Here is a 27252-nt window from a genome sequence, read left to right as displayed (position 1 = left end):
ACTTTTATAAATGCCATTCAAACTTATTCGTCTACTAATGTCATTCCATGCCATCTCTCCGCTGACAGCTCGGAACATACCACTTATCACAAAGTTTATACAAGGAATAATTTTAATACCACCTATTCAATACAAATTTATTCCACTATAGTGTGGTTAAATACACATGGAAATTATCAGAAATTTGAAGTACATGTTTCGCCCACTATTTATTGGGCATCATCAGCTTCAATCAATCTTAAAGCACATATGGTCTAAGGAGTCATAATAACTTACGTAAAAAATATTGATGAATATTTACAAGTGTTAATACTGTGGATGCAAAATGTTTACAGTAAAAAAATTGGTATTAAAACAGAATTTATACTAGAAAGAATAGTATCACAACAAATTTCTACAATGATGATTAAAATATTGCCCCTTTTTTTAGTGAATACTCTAAAATTGCACATTAAAAGTATAAGATGCTGGTCTAAATACAAAGTCCAGATGCTTCTATTGAGTTCTGTATTTCAAGTGCATTTTCAGATAGAAAACTGAATGTTGAACATTGGCGCAGGGGGTGTCTGTCTTGCTTATTTTGGAAACTAGTTACTTTAAAGTTTACAAATTTAAGTTTTTAAGAACACTACAGTTAGAAACAATTATCAAGTGACCTCTTTTCGGTCTCATTCATAACGTTGCTTCTTTTTCTTCCAAGCCTTTTGGGTGCTGTTCTTGTGTTGAGACACTCTTCTGCTGGTTGTGTGTTATGTTTGACTGTGTCGATCATACTGAATTACGTAAAGTACTAAAACAAATGGGAGTACCAGATCATATCATTAATCTCATACGGAACTTATACTCTGACCAATAAGCTACGGTGAGAACCATGTATGGAACAACTAAATGGGTCAAGATTCAGAAAGGAGTATGGCAAGGCTGTGTATTGTCACCTTAATGTATGCGGAACACATGAGGAATGTGGGGTTAGATGAAGAAGAAACAGGAATCAAAATAGCTGAGTAAAATATGAACAACCTGAGATATGCAGATGATACTATCCTGATGGCAGAAAATGAAGAAGATTTAAAAACCCTCTTACTGAAAGTGAAAGAAGAAAGTTCAAAGGCTGGACTAATGTTGAATGTCAAGAAAACAAAAATTATGGCAACTACACCTGTCAATATTCATGGCATGTAGCAGGAGAGAAAAAATGGAGGTAGTCTCCGTTTTCAACTATCTTGGCTAACAGATTTCCGCTGATGGTGACTGCAGCCATGAAATCAAAAGACTATTGCTACTTGGTAGAAAGGCAATGACCAATCATGACAATATCTTAAGGAGTAGACACATAACAATAACAACAAAGATCCGTATAGTAAAGGCTATGGTTTTTCCAGTTGTGATGTACGGGTTTGAGACCTGGACCATAAGAAAAGCTGAACGCTGTAGAATAGACTCCTTTGAATTGTGGTGTTGGAGGAAAATCTTTAGAGTCCCATGGACTGCAAAGAGAACAAATAGGTCAGTTTTACAGCAATTAAAACCAGGGAGTTCCTTGGATGGCCCAACCTGAAACAAAAACTAAGCTACTTTGGACACATCATGAGAAGACACAATTCATTAGAAAAGACCTAAATGCCAGGAAAGATCGAAGGCACAAGGAGAAGAAGGCAGCAAAGAATGAGATGGACTGATGGCATTACAGAAGTACTAAATTCCAGCTTGGAAAATCTTCGGGAGGTAGTGCAGGACAGAAAAAATTGGCATATTTTAGTTCATGGGGTCATGGAGAGTCAGAATCGACTAAATAGACAGAGAGAGATAGTACATAATCTGACTCCGAAGTTCTTAAAAAGGGTTCTAAAAAGAGATCGAGGTGTATCACATCAACACAAAACTTTGTTAAAGTCCAAAAAACTCTGGCTAAATAACAAATTAAAATTTCTTCATAAAAAGAAAACCATTTTGAACCAGCAAGTATACGAAGCTCACCTCAAGGCCACAGCTTTACTTTGTACAGCGCAATGGAATCTGTTCCAAAATAAAGTTCAACTTAAATTATTTAACGTACTTGCAATTAAACAACTAACATTGGATAAAAAACTAGAAATGCTAAGGAAGGAGGTAGCAACAGGTAGACCACAACCCTCATCCCCAATTCAAAAGACCAATTCGACATATGATAGAGACCCATTGAAATAGTTTCATGGTCCAGTCATCAACCTCTTCAAGGTCAACCTGAACAAAGACTAAGGACTTATTCTTGAGAAAGTCCTAAACATAACTGACCGAATTTTAATCAAGCCAAAGTAACTAAAAATGTTATCACTGAAGCAGAAATCACAGCCTGTAAATTGCCACAAGACTTGCATGATGAGGTTAGATTGGAAGTAAAAAAACAGCTTAACAAAATTGCAAGTTATGAATCTCATTCCGTATTGACGGTTATCACTTTACAAAAGAAAATATTTATTAAATCCTCCTATCAATACAAGTCAAGAATTTGGTTGTCCCTACAGATTCCTTTAAGGAGAGAAAACAAATATTAGAACTTAAAAATAAAATTAAAAACAACAAAGTTATCGTTACTAAGGCTGACAAGGGCAATGTAACAAGTTATCATGCATAAAGCAGATTACATCCACAAGACAAAAAGCTTTTTTAATAATGACGCCTTTTCTATTATTAAGAAAGACCCGACACAGTCGCTCCAAAGACAATTGAAACAAACACTTAAAGCTTCTTTCCTCTTTAATGAATTTGAGAAAGAAAAATTAATTAACATGAATCCTGGCCTACCAACCGCTAAAGTGCTGCCAAAAATCCACAAGGCCGGTGTCCCCCCATTAGGATCATCATAAATTATCAGCCTAGCCCTCTTTATAAACTGGCACAGTATATCAAAAAATTCCTAAGACAGCTTTACAGATTCATCGCAAATAAATCCATAAAGAATTCCTTAGAATTAATTAATGACTTAAATAAATTTCCATTACAGGCTCATCACACTATACATTCCTTTGATATAGTAAACATGTTTCAAAACATCAAAACTGATTAATGGCTTCCTATCATTGCCAAGAATTTGAAGAATTATAGTCATCTAAGCAACTTTGAAATCAAAGACTTTATGGCGATTTGAAAATTACTGGTTAACACGTTCGCGGCCGCTGGGATATCGGCAACCATTACCGTGGTACCGTAATACTTTTTTTTTTTTTTTGTTTTGTTGAAAGGAGTTCATTTCTGTGTCCTTATGCATTTTAGATTATTATTTCAATTATTTCAATATTATTTATGTACATACGAGCCATGACGCACACGCTGCATCAGCGGCACTACCGATGAGTTTTTCGCCTTCGGTGCCGTTTGACGCAGCAAGTGCGTCATGACTGGTAATGAAGTGGAACGACGAAAATAATGTTTTGTTCGATTGTAGAACTTCTTTACAACAGAAAAGTAAGTTTTTTAACATTTCACACAAAAATACTGTGCAGTAAAATCTTATTATTGCTGTGTGAACAATGTATACTTACATTACTCCATAAGCTGTACAATACAGTGTGCTACAGTGACATTTCCTCGCAAAAATAACTCTTCTGCAAATGCGTTACATTCAGTTACAGTGTTATTCAGCAAGTTGTCATCTGCAATCAAGCGAAAACAATCAACAGGTTTCGCGTCACTTGGCTGTGGAACCTTCATTCCCGGCCGATGAATAAAGTTTATTTGTTTCATTGAGGACGAATCTGAACTACAAGAAATGGCCCCTGAAATACTGCCCATGTTGTTTGGCGGGAGATTTGGAGATGAGATATTAATTAGGTCTTCCTCATCTTCTGTAATGTGAGAATTGAGAGTAGACACTCGACACACACACCCGTGATTAAAATTCTCACTCAGGTGGCTACAGTCACTTTTCACACTGTCATCGCTGTCGTCACTATCATTGCTGTCACTGTCACTAGTGTTCAGGAGAGCTTCCAGACTATCATAATTAATTGCAAATTGCTTCTTCCGGTGAAAAGGTAGTGAAACTTCACTGTTCCCTCTTGACATAGTGGAAATGTATGCCGACTTGTAATGGCTACAGAGATTGTAACTAACAATTGATCTGATGCCCAGATGGCGCATATGTTTAATAACAGCTTAATAATGCACAGATAAGAGGTCTGTTTGTTTAAATACATATTGGCAGAAATACGAGCTTTAATATTTGGCACGGAATGTGACGCACGTGTGTCGTCATCGGCACTGAGTGAAAGTGGAGTCATGACCATCTTCAGGGCTGCCAACAGTGGAGTGCAAGCTCACAGCTGTGCAACCCTAACCGCACAGCCAACACACCCGGTAATTTAGTCATTACACAGATGAATCGTGTTAACGTCAAGTACAACAAACCTACCTGTGTTGGCTTTGCTGTACTTGAATTACCGTATAATCCTGATAACCACCTGCACTGTTTTTTCGAAAATATCACTTCCAAAATTGGGTGCGGGTCTTATTTAAAATTTTGGGAAATTTGTCTTTCCGAATGCGCTTAAATTGGGCACCACCGCCGGCGCGGCTTGGCAACAATGCTCTCTCTGCGCTCAGTATACGCTACTTCCGCGCTTGGTATCAGTCTCACGCACGTTCTCAGAGTATCAACATGAATTCCACAAAGCATTTGCGATCCTTTACTGCGAATGAGAAACTCAAAGTAGTTCGGGAAGCCAAAACTATTGGAAAATGTGCCGCCAGTAGGAAATACGATATTGACGAGTCATGTATTCGGGATTGGAGAAAGAAGAAAAATGTGCTATCAACATGTAGTGGTGATCATAGAGCTTATCGTGGACTGAGTGTACAGTTCCCAGAAATTGAAAAAAAAAACTTTTAAAATATGTGACAGAAGGCGGGAATTGGGATATGGTGTGTCAACCAAAATGTGTCAGCTAAAGGCATTAGAGATAGCAAAGGAACTTTCATCGGAAGGGTTTAAGGCAAGCCGAGGATGGGTTTGTAATTTTTATAAAAGAAATAGGTTGAGCGTACGAAGGCATACCTCAATTTCACAGAGTCTTCCCGGTGCCTACGATGAGAAGTTATTGTCGTTTCAGCGTCACATAATTCGGTTGCGGAAGGAAAATGCATATTTGCTTTCCTAAACTGGCAATGCAGATCAGACGCCAGTCTACTTTGAAATGCCAGTGGACAGGACTGTGAATGTTAAGGGTGCAAAAAGTGTTAGCGTTAGAACAGGTGGTAATGAAAAACAGCAGTGTACGGTAATGTTGTGTATTCTCGCCGACAGAAGCAAATTGCTGCCGTACATTGTTCTCAAGCGAAAGACGCTTCCTAAAAATCTACCCGCTGGTGTTATCATCAGATCTCAGAACTCCCGCTGGATGGACAGTTCACTTGTGTAAGACTGGGTAAAGTGCAACGTCGCCCTGGTGCATTATTGAGACAAAAGAGTTTGCTTGTTCTCAACAGTTATCGTGGCCACACAACAGACGCTATGAAGAAACATATCGAGGATGGGAAAACCGACCTAGCAGTCGTCCCGGGTGGGATGACGTCTATGCTAGAGCTGCTGGATGTCTGCGTGAATCGTCCATTTAAAGCAGCCTTGAAACAGCTCTATACAGAATGGATGGCGGCTGGTAATCACACACTGACGCCAACTGGTCGCATTCAGCGCCCGGAAGTTCAGCTGCCGTGTTTATGAATTCTGAAGGCATGGAATCATATCCCTGGAGACCTCATACGGAAGAGCTTCAGGAAATGTAGCATTTCTAATGCTATGGATGGCAACGATGATGGTGATGAAAGTTCCAAAGTTGGTAATGATGATGATGATGAAGATGAATGAACTCGTTGGATATCGTTCTGGAAATGTTTGTTTACTTTTATTTGTATTTTCTAATCATTTCTAATCATTTGATATGTGTTAGTAAGGTTTGTAAATAATTTTGACTTTACTTTTTTTTTTTTCAATTTTGTTCTTTCAAAATAAGGGTGTCGGTCTTATTCGGTGGCGGGTGGTATTCGAGATTATACGGTATCTAGAACGATGTATGAATTCAATTATGATTATACGAAGAAGTATACTGATAATGTAAAATTATGCTGGGTTAAAGAATGCAGGGCTGACTCAAAATTGCTAAGGTGTCCTTTGCAAAACCCCAGATGTCCTTTCTTGGCCACATTGTGTCTCTCGAAGGAGTTGCTATTGATAAGAGTCAAACTCAAACAATTCAAGACTTCCCTCCTCCCAAAAATCAAAAAGACATTGCTCGTTTCATTGGCATGGCTAACTTATTTCAGAAATTCGTACCAAATTTTGCTGACATTGATGCCCCTCTCAATGCGTTAAGACGCAGAGATGCTAAGTTTGTTCGGGATCTTGCTCAGAAAGAAGCCTTCAAGAAATTGAAATATGCTTTGTCCAACTCTCCCGTCTTGGCTATTCTGGATTTTTCCAAAAAATTCATCATACAAACTGATGCTTCCTCTTCCGCTGTTGCCGGAGTTCTTCTTCAAGAATCTGAACTCGGTAGACGTCCTACTGCTTACGCTTCTCGTGCATTAAACTCATTGGAATGTAAGAACTCTGTATGAACTTGAATGTTTGGCGGTCATCTTTGCTTTGGAAAAATTCCGCATGCATGTTGAGCATACTCCTTTTCTTTTGGAAACAGATAACATGGCCTTAAGTTGGGTTCTGAATCGCCCGCGTCGGACTGGTCGTCTTAGCAGATGGGCAATTCGTATTTCTGCCTTCAAATTTGAGGTACGTCACATAAAAGGAACTGACAACGTCACTGCTGACTGTCGGAGTCGTATGTTTGGTGACTCCCCTGGTGAGAATAATGAACCGGTGAGTGTCGATCTTCTTCAACCATGTCATTGTGTGTCGGGTTGTGTCAATGCTATATTATCTGATTGCCCATTGTTATATCAAGACATTAGTAAGCATCAGAGGGACGACCCTGAGTTGAAACTGATCATCAATGATATCAAAACTGGTAAACTTGTGAAACCCTATTGTATGCACAATGGTGTGTTGTGTTGTAAGGCGCGTAATGACAAGAAATGGAAAATTGTGTCCTCAACTCTTAATCCCTGTTGTTTTCCAGTACTATCATAATTCTGCTGTTGGCGGACATCTTGGTATGTTTAAAACCCGTCAGAAGACCAGACATTTCTTCATTTGGAAGGGTATGGATTTTCAAATTGCTGAGATGGTAAAATCTTGTCATGTGTGTGCGATTAGAAAACCGGCGTTGAACACTAAGATTGGTATGTTGGCATCATCCCAAGCTTCCTACCCGATGGAAAGGCTATTTGTAGACTTCGTGGGTCCGTTACCTCGTTCGAGGCAAGGCTCCAGATTCATACTTGTGTGTGTAGACGGATATTCTCATTATTATTATTATTATTAATTATTTTCCACTAATTGTAGGTACAATTTACGGATGGTGAATGGAGAAAGGGCATAGCCCCACATACACAAAAGTGCCTCCATTACCACTTAAAATTACAATATTAAAATATACAATGACATTCTACATAGTGTGCTTATATACAGTTACCATATTTACAGGCATATTAACATACTACTCGCAAGATATGGTAAACATTCAAGTAATTCGACACACACACACGCACTCTCTCTCTCTCTCATCCCCACATATACTTTAGCTAGGCCGGCTCACTCATACCCACATACAGTACAGTCTCACTCACTCGAGATCACATAAACTTTCATCCGTCCTCTCACTCATACTGAAAATTCACACAGTAGAAAAATTATATTATTTTCCTGGACCTTCTCGACTCGTTCAGCTAACGCTCCTACTGTTATTAAGTGTTTGAACTCCATCTTTTGTTCTTTTGGCCCACCTAAATTTCTGGTAACGGATAATGCTAAGTACTTCTCGTGTAATTTGTTCAGGAAATTCTGTTTCGACTTGTCTATCTCTCATGTCACTACATCTCCCTATCATCCTGCCCCATCATATGCTGAGAGAGTGAATCGTAACCTTAAGTCAGCGTTGATCGCATTTCATCACAATGATCATCAAAATTGGGATTCCTCTCTACATTGGTTAACATATGCGTTAAATTCTGCTGTTCATGAATCTCACATGCAAACCCTATCGACCCATTGCCCTTCTTAGCTGCTGCTACAAACTTTTTGAAAAGTTGATATATAACAGAATAAGTAGCGCAATCCTAGAGCATATTCCAGTTGAACAGGCAGGCTTCAGACCAGGACGTAGCTGCTGTGACCAAGTATTGTCTCTTACATCCTTCATTGAGGCAGGATATCAAATGAAGCTGAAAACATCTGTAGCATTTGTTGATCTTACTGCTGCCTTTGACACTGTATGGAGGGAAGGCCTTATCTACAAATTTCTTCGTATCATACCATGCAGAAAGATGGCTCAACTGATTAACAACATGTTAAGTGATCGGAAGTTCCAAGTAATCACTGGATGCAAGATAAGCAAGGAGAGGAAGCTGAACAACGGATTGCCCCAAGGATCAGTTCTCTCACCATTATTGTTCAACTTATATCTCTCTGACCTTCCTGACACTTCATCCAGAAAATTCTGCTATGCCGACGACTTGGCTCTAGCTGTACAAGATCAGGTAATGGAGACGACTGAAGAGATTCTGACCAAAGACCTGTCTTTACTGGAAGACTACTTCAAAATCTGGAGACTCCAACCCAGTGCGAGCAAAACAGAAGTGTCCTGCTTTCATTTAAATAATCGTTTGGCGAACGTGAAACTGAATGTTAGTTTCAGAGGGAGAATTCTTCATCATAACTGGAACCCAAAATACCTTGGTGTCATCTTGGACCGTACACTATCCTTCAAACAACACCTCCTGAACTTAGCACAAAAGTTGAAGTCTCGAAATAACATCCTTCATAAACTGTGTGGAACTACTTGGGGATCTTCAGCAACCACTTTGCGATCTTCAGCCCTGGGTTTGGTGTATTCAAGTGCCGAGTATTGTGCACCTGTTTGGATGAACAGTCATCATACAAGGCTTGTTGAAACCCAGCTTAATACCACAATGCGCATCATATCTGGCGCAATCACATCTACTCCAGTTCATTGGCTTCCACTGCTAACTGGTATAATGCCACCTGATCTACGCCGATCTAATGCCCTTATGAAGGAATTTCACAAGATCTCAAGAAATCCTAGTCTACCCGTGAATAGTGACCTGCCACTTCTGAATGTTAACAGACTAAAATCACGCCATCCAACTCTGCGTGATGCCTCTAACATGGATGCTAAAGATTTTAAATCTCTTGATGAGTGGAAAAGTAGATGGGAAGCAGCAACGGATGTGCGCCTTCATACCTTCTTCTCAGGTCCCAGACTTCCAAGTGGATCCCACCTACCACGCAAGACCTGGACTGCCCTGAATAGAATCAGAACAGGACATGGTCGGTGCAGAGCCGCTCTCCATAAGTGGAAAAAGCTACCTAACCCAGACTGTGACTGCGGAGCTCCACACCAGACTGTTCGTCATATCGTCAGGGAATGTAGGATTCGAGCCTATCACGGTGATGAGGATGACTTCCTGCTGCTAACTCCGGATGCTGCACGCTGGATCGAAGAATTAGACATTCAATTGTGAAGCACAAGTTGCTTTGTTTCTCAGCTGTAAATATGTATATATGTATATTACTGATTATGTCTGTATAAGCCATACGCTAAATAAATAACATGCAAACCCCTATGTCACTTATGTTCGCTTTCACTCCATTCTCCCCCCTTTTGAATCTACTTAAGATTGATGAGTTACTTCCTGAGAAAAAAAGATCCTGAGGAGATTAAAAGAGTGTGGAAGAAAGCTAAAGATCAATTAAAAGTTTCACATGCTAAAGTTGAGAAGCTGTATAACAAGGGCCGTCGACCTACTGACCTGGCTGTTGGTGATGAAGTCTTTATCAAGGCTCATTACCAGAGTAAGGCGGTTGACAAATTCACCCGTAAGCTTACTCCCCGTTTTCATGGTCCTTGTACCATACTTGAATTTTTGACCCCTGTCTCTATCTTGGTGAGTGATCCCCATTCCAAAAGGATGCGTAGAGTGCACCTCAGTCAAGTCAAGCCTGCTTAGGTTGGCACTTGATGTAATGGATTAATGTTAAACCCAAGTGTAAGGAGTACTAGTATATGACCACCTTGTGCATATTTTTTTATGTATATTGCCTTAAATGCTATGTAATTAGAGTTGTTAAGAATTCATTGTCACACTGTATGATAAATTAATATGTCAGAACTGGTTGTGACAAAATGTAAAGCAAACTACTGTGCTGAGTGCACGTGACTTCCATGGAAAGTCTGGAGACCAGATCTCATGTCACTAAGTGTTTCACTTTTTCTAAAACATTATTGCCTTGGGTTATGGAAACCCATTTTGGAACTAAACAACTTCCAAATGTGTTACTGGATCATTTTAATCCCTTATATGTGTGTATGGTACTTGTTCCCTCGTTTTCTGCCTGCTTGTCCGTGTTGCAGCTTGCGCGCATTTTCCATCCTGAAGCTGCTGTGAGCTGAAGCGTCTGTGGACTGGTACATCACACGGATGGCATTGGAGCTATGCATTTAGAGCTGAATCTACTGATGACATGTGTTTGTTGACCATCTGGTGCGTTGTGCGCTGTGCTGACCGGCCATAGGTACACCGTCTTCCTGCACATTGAACTGCCCACGAGTAGCCCTGTGTTTACACTTTCTACGTCATCTAATGCCAAGTAAGACTGTGCCAAAAATTACTATAATTTCCATGAATTGTATGGTACTCGAGACGTCTATGGACTTTGTTACAACCTAGATGACGAGTACATCAAGAAACGAATCTGGTGGCCTATGCCAGGCACATCGGATGCTACTGTGTTACGCTGATGGACCATTAACTTGTACTGGTGGTGGAATTCTAAACGCTCTCTCTTTATACCCCCTGGTGTCCTTCAGGCGGGGGTGATGAGGCGTTATAATTAATAAATAAACTTGAAATCTGATGGTGTACGTCTTCGTATATCTGTGTAATATATTTGGACCTTTCGTACGTGTTGTTGGACCATATGCACGGCACATTTTTATACTTCTATGCGCGCGCAGTGGAACTTGTGGCGAGTTTGAACGCTGATAGAGCGCGCTCAGCTCACTGGATTGTCGGCTGTAGCGCTGAGTGCTTCGAAAACAACTGTCTGCTTGCCTGCTACTTGTACTTACTGGAGTAAGACACCTTGTAATGTCTACGATATATTGCAACATGAATTTAGTTGCTACGGGAATCTGATAAAGTGGTGTGGTGCTGCATCCCTTTCAGGGATTAGTTGTGAATATATGTAGTTATATTTGAATTTGATGAAAAGGATGTAGTGTTTAATGTAGTAGCCTATTGATTTTGTTGTGTGACGGGTGGTTGCTTGGTGCATTGTTCATTATGGATTATTTGGTAATTTTGTGTTCTTCATTTATGTAAGTACTGCGTCTTATTCTTTGTTGATTTGTTTTTTTCTAAATTTTGTGTGTGCCTCGGTTGTTTGGTGTACTTATTTTTGCGAGGGGTAATTTATGTTCGTTCATTTTCGTCATTATTTCATTATGGGTTAGTTTCTCCCCTGTAACTGTACATTTTGAATTGTGCACTGAGCAGTCTCTTGTCGATGTTCATTTTTCAAACATTATTATTATTATTATTATTATTATTATTATTATTATTATTATTATTATTAATATTAAAAGTAATTTAAGGTAGATAGTTATATTTTGGTCTATTTGGTGGCAGTTAAGTTCGGTATTATTCATTTTACGTGTAGTGTTTCTATATAATGTAAGGACATTGTTAATGGAGGGCTTTAATAACGGTCGCGTCATCATTCTTGCATTATTGAGTCGCCTTATCTCCTCGAACCGTGTCTGTCTGCCATTGTTGATTTCCTGCTCTTATTTTTGCCTGTCGTTGCATAACTGGTGTATTATTATTATTATTATTATTATTATTATCTTATCGCGTGTGGAGTCTGCCTGTGGATGCCGTTGTGTACGGATCTCTATTGCTATTGCTCTCTTACAAGTGTCTATTTCAGTATGTGATTAATAACATTTTGGTATTACCTGACCGGTTCTCTCTTGAAGTGTACGGCACATGAACGATGACTTCTCGTTCCTTGGTTTGTGGTGTTATATTGGTGGTGTTAAATTTTACTATGCTATATGGTTCTATTTCTGGGGTATGCTATGGGACTGATATTTTTCGTCAGATATGTCTTGGTGATTCATTTTGTGCGATTCGTTTTACATTTTTCTTTGGTATGCATTCGGTGTGGTGAACCCTCCATTAAGAATGGTCCTTAGACAATTTATTTATTTTAAGTGTAGATAGCATGTTATATTTTAGGTTTATTCAAGGAGCTCCTTTCTTAGTTAGGTCGCTAGTGTTTGTATTTCGTTTTAAAAATTTCAATTTTCTAAAATTTTGTACTATTTACCTAAATTACTTATTTACAGATAATGTATTTATTTGTTAAAAACCTCACCTTAGAATTTATAAATTATTTATTCTAATTTAAAAAGTACTATATTTAACCAAATTTCTCTTCCTTTAAAAAAAAACAGAATTGTAGATATGACTTATGTGTTTATTTTTATTTACTTGAAACTTCAAATATTTTTTCTAACTAGATAAAATTGATTTATTTCACCGATTTATTTGCTGCTAAACATGTAGTAGTTTGCATTAATTTTTGAATTAATTATAGTATAGTTTTTTTTTTTAAAGGGTGTACAAATTTTTCTTGTAGATGCTTGTTCTGGTTCCCTTGTTGATCCCACCCCTTTTAGTTCCTTGGGAAATGGGTCCCTTGTGTTCTATATTCACTCTTCCACATTTATTTTAAATTTATGCTGTTTATTTCGTAGCATTTTGATTTTGTTGCTTCCTTGTTGTGATACGCTTCCCCACGGTGTCACTAGCCCGACACCATTTTGATATCACTTGTGTAAGGGGGCATGTCATTACATTAAATAGTATTGACTAAGTGGAAACCTTTTACCTTTTGTTTTATATTAACCCAGGAAGGACGACACTTCCAGCATCTTTCATAAGTTAAGATTTTGTACAAGTTTGCAAAGACGCTTAAAGCAGGGTGGCATATGTTTGGCTGAGGCAATTGCCGTAGTGTAGAATACAAACACCGTGCATTCGGTCTTAGTTTATATAGGTGACCCTGTATAGTACTTACCAATATGAAGCTATTCATACCATTTACTCCCTGTGAAAGTTCCTATGCTGCCCAACATGTGGATTCCTAAATACAATCTTGCCCAAACAAAAATTACCAAAATAGATACTGTAAAGGGAATATCACCTGAACATTTGGACATCATCTGCTCCCACTTCTTCACACAAGGAAGGTACCGATTTCTGATTAATGTATTCAAATCTCTGACATTCTCAAATATGGCTGCATTTTCTGAAGTTTCTTTAATCGATGTGGTCTCTGGAACAAAATGATAATTAGACTAAAGTTTATTCACATCTTAGATTTAAAATTTGCAGTCTGTACAAGGTTAGTGTACCAGAAAAGTCTAGAGGTGAGTAATTTTCCATCTTATATTTAAGCGCACATTAAGCAAAAGTATTATGTTGCTTATCAGTTCCCGACACAAGAATTTAGCAGACTCTTACTTCATATAACACACCCTACGCTATGGTCTTTCATAACAAAACAGTTGACATGATCGTCTTTAAGGTCTGACACGTGGTTAGCTTGTTCCAGTTACATTGGTGGAAACAATTTAGCCATTAGCATGTTGGCCATATACAATTTCTAATCACTGGATCGCGTGCCAAACGTCTGGGTTCAATTCGAAAGCTCTCTGCAGTGAGTGATGCATACTGAGCCATGAGTTAAGCCTCCCTGTCTGTTTGAAACTGCTGCAGAACTTCTACTGAGATGTTATCTCTGTTCTACTAACTGAACTATCATACTGCATAAGTTTTATCTGTAAGGACCAGATGTCTCTAGTGTCTATTTCCTGGTGATGCCTAGTGTTCAGAAACTCTATTATCGAGAATGTTTTTGTTTTGAGATTGGATACTTAATCTGCCTTCAATTGTTTTGCTGTTACCAATTAAAACTGGGGACAGACAGAATGGAAATCGATTAATAGAGGTGTCAGACAAGGATGCGAACTTTACCCTCTGGCATTTATAATTTACATGAATACTGTTATGACAGAGTGTAGGCAGGAGAAACATGGGTAAAACCTGAAGTTAGATGTTATCTTGTTTGCAGACGATGTTGCTCTAACTGTCCCTACAGAAGATGACCTGGAGCAATTGGTCCACAATTTGCACAAAATTGCATCCAAGTTATATCGGAAAACTAAAATGGAGGCTTCGAAAGGGAAAGAATCCATTCCAAACAAAGAATTACTGAAGGAAGTATGTTATAGAGAGGAAGCTGACTTACCACATAAAATCACAAAATATACAAAAGTCATGTTTGAAGAATGGATACAGGAAGAATTCCCAGAGAAATTCTCAGGAACAAGATCCATCATTCATCGGTCAGATAATAACAGAACATTAGGTCTAATACGTGACATGATGCTGAGGATGATAATGATAATGAAGGAACCAACATAAGAACGAAGCCAATTTACAAGTCTTTGTTTCACAAAGGAAGACAAAAGTTAAAGAGAAAGCACAACAAAGAACTGATCAAGCAAGCAGAAGAGGACTTACAGATGACCCATCTCTCCAGAGAGCAGACAATAGTAAATGCACTAAGATCCTAGCACTCCTAAATGCTGACGAACCTGCCCAACAATTCAAATTCGAAAACAAATTATTCCACTTATGAGAAAGTTATAGATATCATGTAACTCCCCTCTGGATAGTAGGTGAAATGCTGAAACAAGCCAGAGAACACACCTTCAGGCACATACACAAAGTGATCCTGGATATATATTAGTTAGTGAGATATTCCCAGATGATTGGACCTCAGCCATTATCTACCCGATCCACAAAAAACCAGACCACAGCAACTACAGAGGTAAATCACCCCTTGCAGCCCAAGATTCTAGAAAAGCATGCAATGCAGCAGCTGGACGAGTTAGGAGAGTACTAACCAGGGTTCAGAGCATCAAGGTCCTGTACTGAACAGATACAAAACCTCAAGACCAACCTCCAATATAGCAAAAAATGAGCCACACAGTAAGAAGTTACCTTTGTCGACTTTTAGAATGTGTACAACTCCGTGGATAGAACTAATCTCTTCAAAACCTTAAGGGAACTAGTACTCAACAAGAGTGCAAGTCAGCCTGCACACCACCAATTTCAAAGTGACAGTTCTCAGACAGCTTCCCAATCAAATCAGGGGCGAGGCAAGGAGGCAGTATCTCATGCATTTTTTTTTATTTATTTATTTTTTTTTTATTTTTTTTATTTTTTTTACAATTTGCTTTTATTTCGGACCGACACGGATAGGTCTCATGGCGATGATGGGATAGGAAAGGGCTAGGAGTGGGAAGGAAGCAACTGTGGTCTTAATTAAGGTACAGCATTTGCCTGGTGTGAAAATGGGAAACCAGGGAAATCCATCTTGAGGGATGCTGACAGCGGGGTTCGAACCCACTATCTCGCTATGCATATTATTTCATCGTGTCCTGGGAAAGGTCATCAGGCAATGGACCAGATCCCTACCAGTGAACACCGGATGAAGGATGTCCTGACCTCACTAGCAAACGACATTCAAGAGGCTACTACGCAACTCCCTCTCAATAGCGGCTAACACAGGATGATCATAACGATGAGAGTCAGTGATAACACTTGGAGAATTGATTTCAGAAGATCTCAGTAAAACGGTAGCTCTCGAACGGAGGAGAAGGCAAACTACGCAGCAGAGTACCTATCTCTAGACCTCCACTAACAGCCCTCCAAGTGCAAGAAAGTAGTTTGCTGAGAAAGATCACAGATCCTGATGGAACGCAATGGTACAGACCAAACCGTGAACTCTAACAAAACCAAGGAAACCTCATAGATGCCATCAGAAGATGACAGCAGGCTTTGTACTGACAGCTGTACAGAATGGCTGTCGTATAAGGTCTTCAAGCAGGTAGAGAAGGATCTCGCAGATATTTATCAAGCTACAATAATCAACAGAAGTAAATACTGTTGAACTATCTCAATCAGACCCTTCCCAAAAACCCTTACAGAAGCTAACCACAATGAGACCAGGGAATGGCCGAGGAATGAAGCTAGAGTTCAGCAAGAAAATGAAGTATTACTGGGCCAAGAGAAAAGCTCAAGGTACCAACAAGAAAACAGCCACCAATCCCACCACCAAGAACACCAGAAGCAGCAAACAAATATAACAACAACACAAGGATCACGGTCTACAAACGGCCCGAACAAAGTAATATATACTATATGTGTATTCAAAGGTGTATTTTGGAATTATGAATTCTTACCGGGTTTTAATTCCAGCTCTATCTTGAAATTTGGATTGAAAATCCCATGAGATTTCATCTCAATAAAGTTTTCCTCTTCCTCATCAGTCTCTTCCTCACTGTTACTCTCCTCTTTCTTAGCATTATTACAAATAATGCTCGATGTAGAAGGCATATCAGAAGATTTTGAACAGTTCTTCTCATCCACTGGATTTTCATCAACTATGAAGAAGTTTTCTGGAGCAGGTAGAAGTAACCCAAAACAATTGTCCATTGCTGTTAGAGTAGCATTTATTTCAGGCCGTAATTCTGAAACAGGGCAATATAACATCACATGATATCTGCAGAGTACTACAACCTGTGACAATAAAGTTCGGTGAATGAAGTCAGAACGGTTGATCCGGCAACACTGGTGACACAATGCTGCACCTGCGTAGCAGCAGGTTTTTACCACCTACTCCCAACGTTGTCCAGTTGCGCCATGTAAGAATAGTTTGACACAGTGGGTGTTTAGTGCATTGGTTCTGAACTGCGAACAGGAACATGAATGACCAAAAGATCAAAGTACAGTTTTATTTTAAGCTTGGCAAGACACAGAAAGAAACGCATGTGATGCTGGTACGTGTTTATGAGGATCAAGCACTGTCCTTGAAGTGCGTGTACGAGTGGTTTGCACCTTTTCGAGGAGGCCGGGAAACTGTTTCTGACAACCCCCATAGCGGAAGACCGGCGACCACCGTCAGTGACGAAAACACTGAGAAGGTGAGGACGTTAGTCACGAACGATCGGTGATTAACTGTGCGCATGATAGCGGATGAACTGCAGTTTAAAAGAGAATCCGTGCGACAAATTGTTACCCATAAGTTAGGGAAGAGGAAAATGTGTTCTCGTCTTCTGCCACATCACTTGACTGATGATCAGAAGCAGGCACGTTTAGAGGCTTCACAGGATTTTGTCGAAACGGCAGATGGGACACCAAATTCCTTGAACTGTACTGTCACTGAGGATGAAACCTGGCGTCTCAGGTACGACCCTGAAACGAAATGGCAAAGCATGGAAAGGCGTTCTCCGGGATCCCCTTGTCAGAATAAGGTCAGAGCCGAAAAGTCACTCATCAAAACGATGCTCGTCACCTTTCTCGATAATCAAGGCATTATCCACAAGGAATTTCTACCTGAGGGAACGACGTTGAATGCTGCATGGTACATTGAAATTTTGACCTGTTTCATGAAACATCTACACAGGGTACGACCCCAGTACGCACAACAAGGTTCATGGTTTTTTGTCCATGACAACGCTCGCTCACACAGCCAACATCATCAAACAGTTCATGGCAAAAATGGGGGGGGTGTAACTTGAACATCCCCCATACTCGCCAGACCTCAATCCTCCAGACTTCTTCTTATTCCCACGACTCAAACTTGCTTTGAAAGGAAAGAGATTTGACGATATTCCTGACATCCAACAAAATGTGACGAAGCTTTTAAACATCATACCGAAGGAAGCCTCCTTGCAAAGTTTCCAGGACATGTATCACCAATCTCAGCAGTGCATAGTTATTGGAAGGCACTATTTCGAAGGACAGTAAGGTCACTGTTGTGCATTGTTCATCTATGTTGATAGAACAGGACTATTCACCAAACTTTATTGTTACACTATTTCAGATTAATTTCCATTTCAATGATATTTCTAAAGCCTCAAATTTGTGTCAAATTCAAGACTTCACAATTGTACTTGTCAAATAGCTTGCAATATTTGATCAGTCTTGACAAGTCTTGAAAGTGAATTAGAACATATTCTAATTGATGAAACAATTGCCAAGTCTTTGACAGAATTGACCAATGGAATCAAAACAACAAAAATGGTTTTGTGTTCATGACCACGGGATGTGTGTGCATCCCTGTCTTATTCAGTGGACTTAGTGGAGTACCACAATAAAATGGCAGCATACAAGGAGATTGCAAGAGAAATTTCTCAAGGAAGTGGACATATTTTACGTTTATAACCATTCGGAAACCTATAAGTAAACACAGTCAGCAATGATCGATTTATGACTAGCTTTGCGTATTCATCATCATCATTATTATTAGTATGGAATTCTTAAAGTTTCCGTGTGATATGAATTTGTGTTGCATTGCTATCATTTCTATTCGATTAATGTGAGTAAATGCAATACAACATAACCTCTGCAAATTATGTTATGACAGTAAATACACCGTAAAAATTATGTTAAAGAAACCACATTAACATTATCAATTGTGTTTTAAAAGTAATAATAATTCTTCTCAATTTGCTTAATCATCTTAGAATATGTTCAAACGATTATTGTTAACTTAAATTGATATTTTGATTCACTAAATTACTTTCTTTCTTCGGGTTTTTGATTCACCTAACCTCTAGGCCCAGTTGTTTGTTATTTATACTTCTACGTTGGAACCTATGTGGTAAGTAATTCTGTCTCTATTGTTATCTTCGAATGGTCCCGTGTTGTCCAACTACTATCGATTGGGAACATATTGGAGATACCAAGGTAGAGTTGGGTAATTTATACCGTGGTGTTGTCACATTTCAGGATCCGGAAGCCGACATCAATAATCATATACTTGACAGACTAGACTGGGCCGAGGGAGCAACATGGAGTAACTCCATTTTTCCCCTCAAAGTGTGGAGATGACAAGCTATTCATTGTCTTTTCTTTTTGCTGCTCCATCCACCCATTGATATTTAGAAATTTTATGATCTGTATTGAAGTGGGATTACAATAATTGAAATTAATAGGGGTCCTCCTATTCAATACAAAAACATTTATTAATGTGAATCAATCACATGTCGTTCACATGAGGTACTACTTTCGGCACTAAACTTGTGCCATCATCAGCCAACGAGTCAAATCAGGCAAACACAAAAACCAAACAAAAAAACTTCAAAATGCACTGTAACACCTGCATAGATGAATATTAAATAAAATATGGTACATGATGATATTGCACTTTAGTATAAAATCCTTTTAAAGTGACAATTCTGTTGTTATAAGGTGGTTTGTCCAGCTTGCATATGTCTTTGATCTTGTTGAAATTATGCTGCAGAGTTTAATGTCATGTGAAGTTAACACTTTCTTTGATCCTTACAAACAGAACAAAGATGGCCTAGGCCACCATAGCTCAATTGGTAGAGCAACCGACGCGAAATCGGGAGGTTGTGGGTTCGGATCCCACTGGTGTCCGGCTGGCCATTTTTGTTCTGTACTTCACATCTCTTCAACACGTACTACATGTACGTAACACGACCTAATACGTTGAAAGTCTGTTTCGAATAGTAATATATATTTACATAACGAAAAATGCCCCAATACAGTACACGTATTTTATTATTTTCCTTTCCCCCTATTTTTTATGTTGCTCGCACTTAGTTTTCCCGCATATGTTATGATCACCCCTGAAATTAAATACACAAAGTTACATCTTGATGAGTGCTCATCTGTTTTCACTTAACACTGGGAACAATTTCTGTGATCGTAGAAAACAAGGAAATTAAGCAGAATATGCCTCCCAAAAAGACTGATAATAACATTTCTTAGTTGAAATCATTACGAACACCACTAAAAGTACAAAATAGCTTCGAAATTCGTCACACAATTCCATGAGTTTCAGAACTACAGCCAATGTTACCCACACACACACACACAAAGAATTTCAGCTGATAAGAAGCACAACGCTGATACTAAAGTTGTATTATATAAATTCACAGCCTGCTACTTTTCACGGATTTTTCTTCAAACTCAAAGCCTGCTACTTGTTTGGGAACATCTCATTGAATGGAGTAGCAGTTGAGGTAGAACAGGTGACAAAAGCACGGAGATAATTTATAATGTGATTATTCATATATTTACCGATCGAATTTTAAACACTGCATCCCGTCAAGACCAACTACAGTCAGAAAGCGAAACCAAGCGTAGATATTCAAAATCCGTACATTAACGTTGTTCATCCGTACAACCGTAAAAAACACTCAAAATCCGTACATTTTACAGAAAAATCGGAATACATGGCAGGTATGCCTCAGGTTAGGGCCACAAAGCGGCTCTTAGGTCTCTAACATCCTGAAAGGCGATAGCAGTGCATTCCATGATAGACAGTGGCGAAAATCTGAATTAATTTATAATTCAGGTCCGTTACAAAGCGACTGGTATAGATGGGTTAAGGGACTGGCTAGTGACAACACCATTGCTCCAAAATGATTATGTGCGGTTAGTGACAAAACCGTTGGAATGTGAAGAGAGAAAGAGGGCCTGAGGACATAAGTCCCACAGGTTAGGGCTGCAAGTGGCTTTTCTAGCATTCTATAGGGAAATAACAGCGCATTCTATTTCACCTACAGGGAGAGAGCATCCTATGTGGGCAACAACAGCGCATTCTATTCCAAATAGGGTGATGGAACAATCCATGTGAGAGAGAGCAGTATTTATATTTCACCTAGGAAGATAGAGCATTCTATGTTGGGCGAGTACTATGTATCCTATTTCACCTAGGGTGACAGAACATGCTATGTGGGCAAGTACAGTATATTCTATGTCACCTAGGGTGATAGAGCGTTCTATGCGGGCAAGTGCAGTATATTCTACTTCACCTAGGGTGACAGAACATTCTATGTGGGCAAGTACAGTGTATTCTATTTCACCTAGCCTCTAGCGACCCCTTGTATCATATATGATACACTGGGAATTTATTTTCTCTGGCGCTTCGTATGCATGTTGGGAAGGTTGCACCCATTGTATCACATTCGTTACACTCTACGCTATTCAACCGTCGCCTGTTTTTCATTGCTCGCTGTCCCGGTAGATGGCAGGGGAGGTTGTAATCAGGTGGAGATTGAACCATAACAACAATGCTGCATAATAAACACGGTAAGTTACGTTATTACGTACTTTAAAACGTAAGATTGTTTGCTAATTGTGCTCCAAGTCAGGAGATCATATTTTTATCATAGTAACAAATTTTTCAATAAAATTTCAATGTGTAACACCAAGATATATCTTATGTATCATATATGATACATTGGGTTCCAAACAATTCAGATATTGAAACTGAAGATGAGGATGTTGAGGCTGATATTCAAGCTCCAGCAGTTAGTACTGGCGTTCTGAAAGAAGGAGCTTCTGATGATGACGATCATGATGATGCTAATGATGGAACAGTTTCCAATGGTGACGTTTCTGCCAGAAGGGATCCTACTCAGTGATGGCGCCAAAAAACAGAGTGAGTAATTTTGTCAACTGGTCCATTTAATAAATAATCAACCCAAATAAAAGCCAATTTCCACAGATTATCTCAATGTGTGTTGTAGTTCAAACAGTAAAAAGTATCTTGTTACTAATTTTATGGTTTGTTTTTCTTTTCAGGTTTCTGGGGCCATCGCATCATGCCCCTTTCATGGCCAAGTGAAGATGAAACAGTATGTGAAAGAAAAACCCCAACCTGTTGGGTTAAAAAACTTTGTTATGACAAGTACCAGTGGCCTTCCCTTAGATTTTACCTTGTACAAAGGAGGTGGAAGGGAAATTGTGTCAGAAAAGGTTCCTCTCCCAGGTAAAAATGGACATTGGATGAAGGATTGTACTTAAACTCTTAGACTCTCTTCCTTCTGGTTCAACCATTTTTATGGACAGATATTTATTATCTGTGAATCTCTTTGATGCATTGTTTACCCACAGGTCCATTTTAGCTTGTGGCACAATCATGGTAAACAGGATTCCAAAATCTGTGACACTGAAACAAGATGGTGATATGAGGCCCGAAGGGAGAGCCCCATTCCTAGTCAAAATGCACAACAACATCGTGGGAGGTGTTGATCTCTTGGATAGAATCCTCAGCAGGTATGCTATGAGAAACAGGACTAAAGTGGACAATTAGAACAATCCATCATTTTTTTTTGATTTTGGGTTGGCAGCCTCTTGGATCGAGTATCGAATGGCTGCTATGCAAAATAAGTGGCTAAGGGAATATATCTAACCTATTTCTCATTCAAGTTATGTATTGCAGAGCATCTCATCTACTCTCATATCACTAGGAAAAGTGTAGAAAGTGAAAGTGAAGACGAAGATGATGAATTAGCAGAAGAACAAAGAAAACGAACCCCAACCCAGCCACTTCCACCATTGGCAAAATGATCAAGAAATGCCATGCCTTTACCAGAAATGATGACTCAACAGAAGTCAAGATCAAGGTGTAGAGCTCCCAGATGATCTGCATTAACATATGTCAGATGCATAGATTGTAACGTGTTCCTATGTTTCACTTCCCAAAGGAACTGCTTCCGTGATTTCCATACCACAAGAGGGAGTTGTCTGTTGGATGGGTATGCAAAACCAATCCTAAAATTCATTCTTTCAATGTCTAATAGTTCTAACAAGTAAAAGGCTATGAAAGAGCTTATTTTAACCTGTATTATCATGCAAATAAATTTTCCTACAATAAATGTTTGTTCTTGATACAGACCCACTGTATCATATATGATACATCCCCTCCTGCCACTATGGAAAACCTACAATTTTTTTTTTTTTTTTTTGTGAAAGTACCATTTTCAAGCCTGAAAGAGTAAAATTAATTCAGAGAATCATATTTCACGAAACAAATTTAACCTTGGGTCTCTAGAGGCTAGGGTGACAGAACATTCTATGTGAGCGAGTACAAGGTATTCTATTTCACCTAGGGTGACAGAACATTCTATGTGGGTGGGTACAGTGTATTCTATTTCACCTAGGGTGATAGAACATTCTGTGTGGGCAATAACAGTGTATTCTATTTCACCTAGGGTGACAGAACATTCTCTGTGGGCAAGTACAGTGTATTCTATTTCACCTAGGGTGACAGAACATTCTGTGTGGGCAATAACAGTGTATTCTATTTCACCTAGGGTGACAGAACATTCTATGTGGGTGAGTACAGTGTATTCTATTTCACCTAGGGTGACAGAACATTCTATGTGGGTGAGTACAGTGTATTCTATTTCACCTAGGATGACAGAACATTCTATGTGGGTGAGTACAGTGTATTCTATTTCACCTAGGGTGATAGAACATTCTATATGGACAATAACAGTGCATTCTATTTCACCTAGGGTGACAGAACATTCTATGTGGGTGAGTACAGTGTATTCTATTTCACCTAGGGTGACAGAACATTCTGTGTGGGCAAGTACAGTGTATTCTATTTCACCTAGGGTGACAGAACATTCTGTGTGGGCAATAACAGTGTATTCTATTTCACCTTGGTTGACAGCACATTCTATGTGGGTGAGTACAGTGTATTCTATTTCACCTAGGGCGACAGAACATTCTTTGTGGGCGAGTACAGTGTATTCTATTTCACCTAGGGTGATAGAACATTCTATATGGACAATAACAGTGCATTCTATTTCACCTAGGTTGACAGAACATTCTATGTGGGTGAGTACAGTGTATTCTATTTCACCTAAAGTGACAGAACATTCTGTGTGGGCAAGTACAGTGTATTCTATTTCACCTTGGTTGACAGCACATTCTATGTGGGTGAGTACAGTGTATTCTATTTCACCTAGGGCGACAGAACATTATTTGTGGGCGAGTACAGTGTATTCTATTTCACCTAGGGTGACAGAACTTTCTATGTGGGTGGGTACAGTGTATTCTATTTCACCTAGGGTGACAGAACACTCTATGTGGGCAAGTACAGTGTATTCTATTTCAGCTCGGGTGATAGAGCATTCTATGTGGGCAAGTACACTGTATTCTATTTCACCTAGGGTGATAGAACATCTATGTGGGCAAGTACAGTGTATTCTATTTCACCTAGGGTGACAGAATATTCTATATGGACAATAACAGTGTATTCTATTTCAGCTAGGGTGATAGAGCATTCTATGTGGGCAAGTAAAGTGTATCCTATTTCACCTAGGGTGATAGAACATCTATATGGGCAAGTACAGTGTATTCTATTTCACCTGGGGTGATAGAGCATTCTATGTGGGCAAGTACAGTGTATTCTATTTCACCTAGGGTGATAGAACATCTATGTGGGCAAGTATAGTGTATTCTATTTTGGCTACGGTGATAAAGCACTCTAGATGGGCAAGTACAGTGGATTCTATTTCACCTAGGGTGATAGAACATTCCATATGGACAATAACAGTGCATTCTATTTCAGCTAGGGTGATAGAGCATTCTATGTGGGCAAGTACACTGTATTCTATTTCACCTAGGGTGATAGAACATCTATGTGGGCAAGTACAGTGTATTCTATTTCACCTAGGGTGATTGAACATTCTATACGGACAATAACAGTGTATTCTATTTCAGCTAGGGACACAGAAAATTCTATGTGGACAATAACAGTGTATTCTATTTCAGCTAGGGTGATAGAACATTCTATGTGGGCAAAAACAGTGTATTCTATTTCACCTAGGGTGACAGAACATTCTATGTGGGCAAGTACAGTCTATTCTATTTCACCAAGGGTGACAGAACATTCTTTGTGGGCGAGTACAGTGTATTCTATTTCACCTAGGGTGACAGAACATTCTATGTGGGCAAGTACAGTATATTCTATGTCACCTAGGGTGATAGAGTGTTCTAACTTGATTATTGAGTCGGAAGCTACAATCAATAAAATGCCGCTGGAAGATCAGGATGAAATTAGATTTGAAGTTAAAAAAAAATTGGATAAGATGTTCAATTCTAATAACATAAATAAAAGAACACCTGCTATTAATTCGAATGTCAACAGTTTTACTTCTGAACAAACAAATTGCAGAACTCAAAAAGAAAGTTAAAAATAACGATCTAATTATCACAAAAGTGGATAAAGGAAATACTACAGTTATCATGGACAAAACTAATTAAGTATCAAAAACCAAAGAATTTTTTAACAATAGCATGTTTACAATAATCAATAAAGATCCTACACAGAAAATACAGCGACAATTAAAACAAACATTAAAGAATATATCCTTTCTTTTTACAGATCAAGAAAATTCTGAACTATTAAATATGAACCCAGGTTTACCCACAGTTAAAGCCCTCCCTAAAATATATAAAGTAATTTAATGTATAACCCAACCATACCCTTCATTCGTTCGACATAGTAAATATGTATCCAAGTATACCCATAACCAAACTCTCTTCCATTATTGAAAATAGCTTAAACACAGTTCTCTCAGCAAATTAGAAATACAAGATTTTATTTCTCTCCTGAAACTGGTCATCAACAATAATTTCTTTAATTTTGATGAAACCATCTATCAACAAAATGGACTGGCCATCGGGAATTCTAGCGGACATTTACTTAGACTTTCTGGAATATACAAAAATAAATAACACTTTTCCAAACATCCTCATTTGGGCCAGGAACGCTGACGACACATTTGTTACAATGGATGAAGAAATCACGAATGCGACCTCTACCTTGCAAGAACTAAACAACATCGACCCCCACATCAATTTTACGCTTGAGCCCGAAAATAATAAAGTAATTAATTTTCTGGATTTAACTATTCTCAGAAACCCTTTTGCTCTTTCCTATAGAATCTTCAGAAAACCGACACAAACTGCCAATACTATTGGCCAAGATTCCATACACCCCCAAACACACAAACATGCAGCGTACAGTAGCTTGGTTCATCGTGCATTCACGATACCTATGACTAAGGAAAACCTCAACAACGAACTCAACACTTTAAGGGCAATCTCCAAATTTAACGGTTACAACAGATCATTTATAGAACAGATAATCAATTAATTCAGTCACCGGCTTAAGACTACTCTCACAAAAGAAAAACTTAAAACTACCATTTCATCTACTTCTACATTCAATGACGATGTCCATCAAATCACCTATCTTTTTCGAAAACATAAGGTAAAAATTTTCTTCAGAACTAATAACAGGACTTCAGAAATTATACACAATTCAGCATCTGTCAATACCTCTAACAGATGTTCTAAATCTGGTACCTATAGATTCAAGTGTAATGACTGCAGCGCCTCTTACGTGGGACAAACAGGACGCAGCTTCACAACCAGATATTCAGAGCACGTCAACGCAGTAATTTACAACAAGTTTTCTGCTATAGGCCAACACATTCATGAATCTAATCATAAGTTCACTGATGCTTGTTGTTTAAAGGGGCCTAACATCGAGGTCATCGGCCCAATCATAAGTTCACTGACATAGAACAGGACTTTGAGATACTTCAAATAGCAAACAAAGGGCCAATTATGAATATTGTCGAAAATTGTTTCATTCATTGCGATCAATATTTCAACCCTAACTATAATTTAAATGTAATTTCCGAGAAATCTAATATTCTTTTTGATCTCTTAATTAAATGGTTAAAAAATATTAGACTGCCTAAAAAAACTCGATCTTTCAAACCATACGGAATATATATCCTCATCAGTTACCCCCACTACCACATCCCTCCGCTCCACCTTAGCTCCCTGACAGTTGCTCTGCGTCTACCCTCCCCCTCCCCTCCCCCTTCTCACCTATCCTCCGCCTCGGTCCCTAACCTCAGGATTCCATCCATCAGTCCAGCTCCGTCCACCGATCAAACAGGCTGCTTAAGGTGAGTTCCTTTCTAGTCGTTTGTCATTTCTTTTTAGTTTTTCCCTATCTTTTGCCTAATTCGGCTTTCAATTTCTTCTCCAGGTTCCAAACCCCCATACTGAAGTGATAATTAATTCTTTGGGTCTAACCAAGTCCATCACATGCACGTTCATTTCTCGGAACCAAACCACAGATCAAAGAAAGTG

At 38.9% G+C, this 27252-nt stretch overlaps 1 protein-coding gene and 1 non-coding gene across 4 annotated transcripts in view; one reads left to right on the top strand and one right to left on the bottom strand.

The window, feature by feature from the left end:
• The window catches only part of LOC136879065 (UV-stimulated scaffold protein A), a 334211-nt gene that overhangs the window by 225169 nt on the left and 81790 nt on the right, over window positions 1-27252 (bottom strand). For 2 of the 3 annotated variants that reach the window (XM_067152813.2, XM_067152814.2), the window contains exons 5-6: window positions 16491-16778; window positions 13382-13513 (exon numbers count right to left, since the gene is read on the bottom strand). In XM_067152813.2, coding sequence (XP_067008914.2) covers window positions 13382-13513; window positions 16491-16778 — 420 coding nt within the window. The remainder of the gene's footprint in view (window positions 1-13381; window positions 13514-16490; window positions 16779-27252) is intronic. The other variant, XM_067152815.2, reaches the window with a different exon arrangement.
• Window positions 19620-19696, top strand: TRNAS-CGA (transfer RNA serine (anticodon CGA)). Its single transcript has one exon. It is a non-coding gene; the product is annotated as a tRNA-Ser (tRNA).

This window comes from Anabrus simplex, chromosome 8 (genome assembly GCF_040414725.1).
Source record: "Anabrus simplex isolate iqAnaSimp1 chromosome 8, ASM4041472v1, whole genome shotgun sequence".
NCBI classification, from domain to species: Eukaryota; Metazoa; Arthropoda; class Insecta; order Orthoptera; family Tettigoniidae; genus Anabrus; species Anabrus simplex.
The sequence above is the reverse complement of the archived record's forward strand: the minus strand, read 5'-3'. Positions and strand labels throughout refer to the sequence as shown.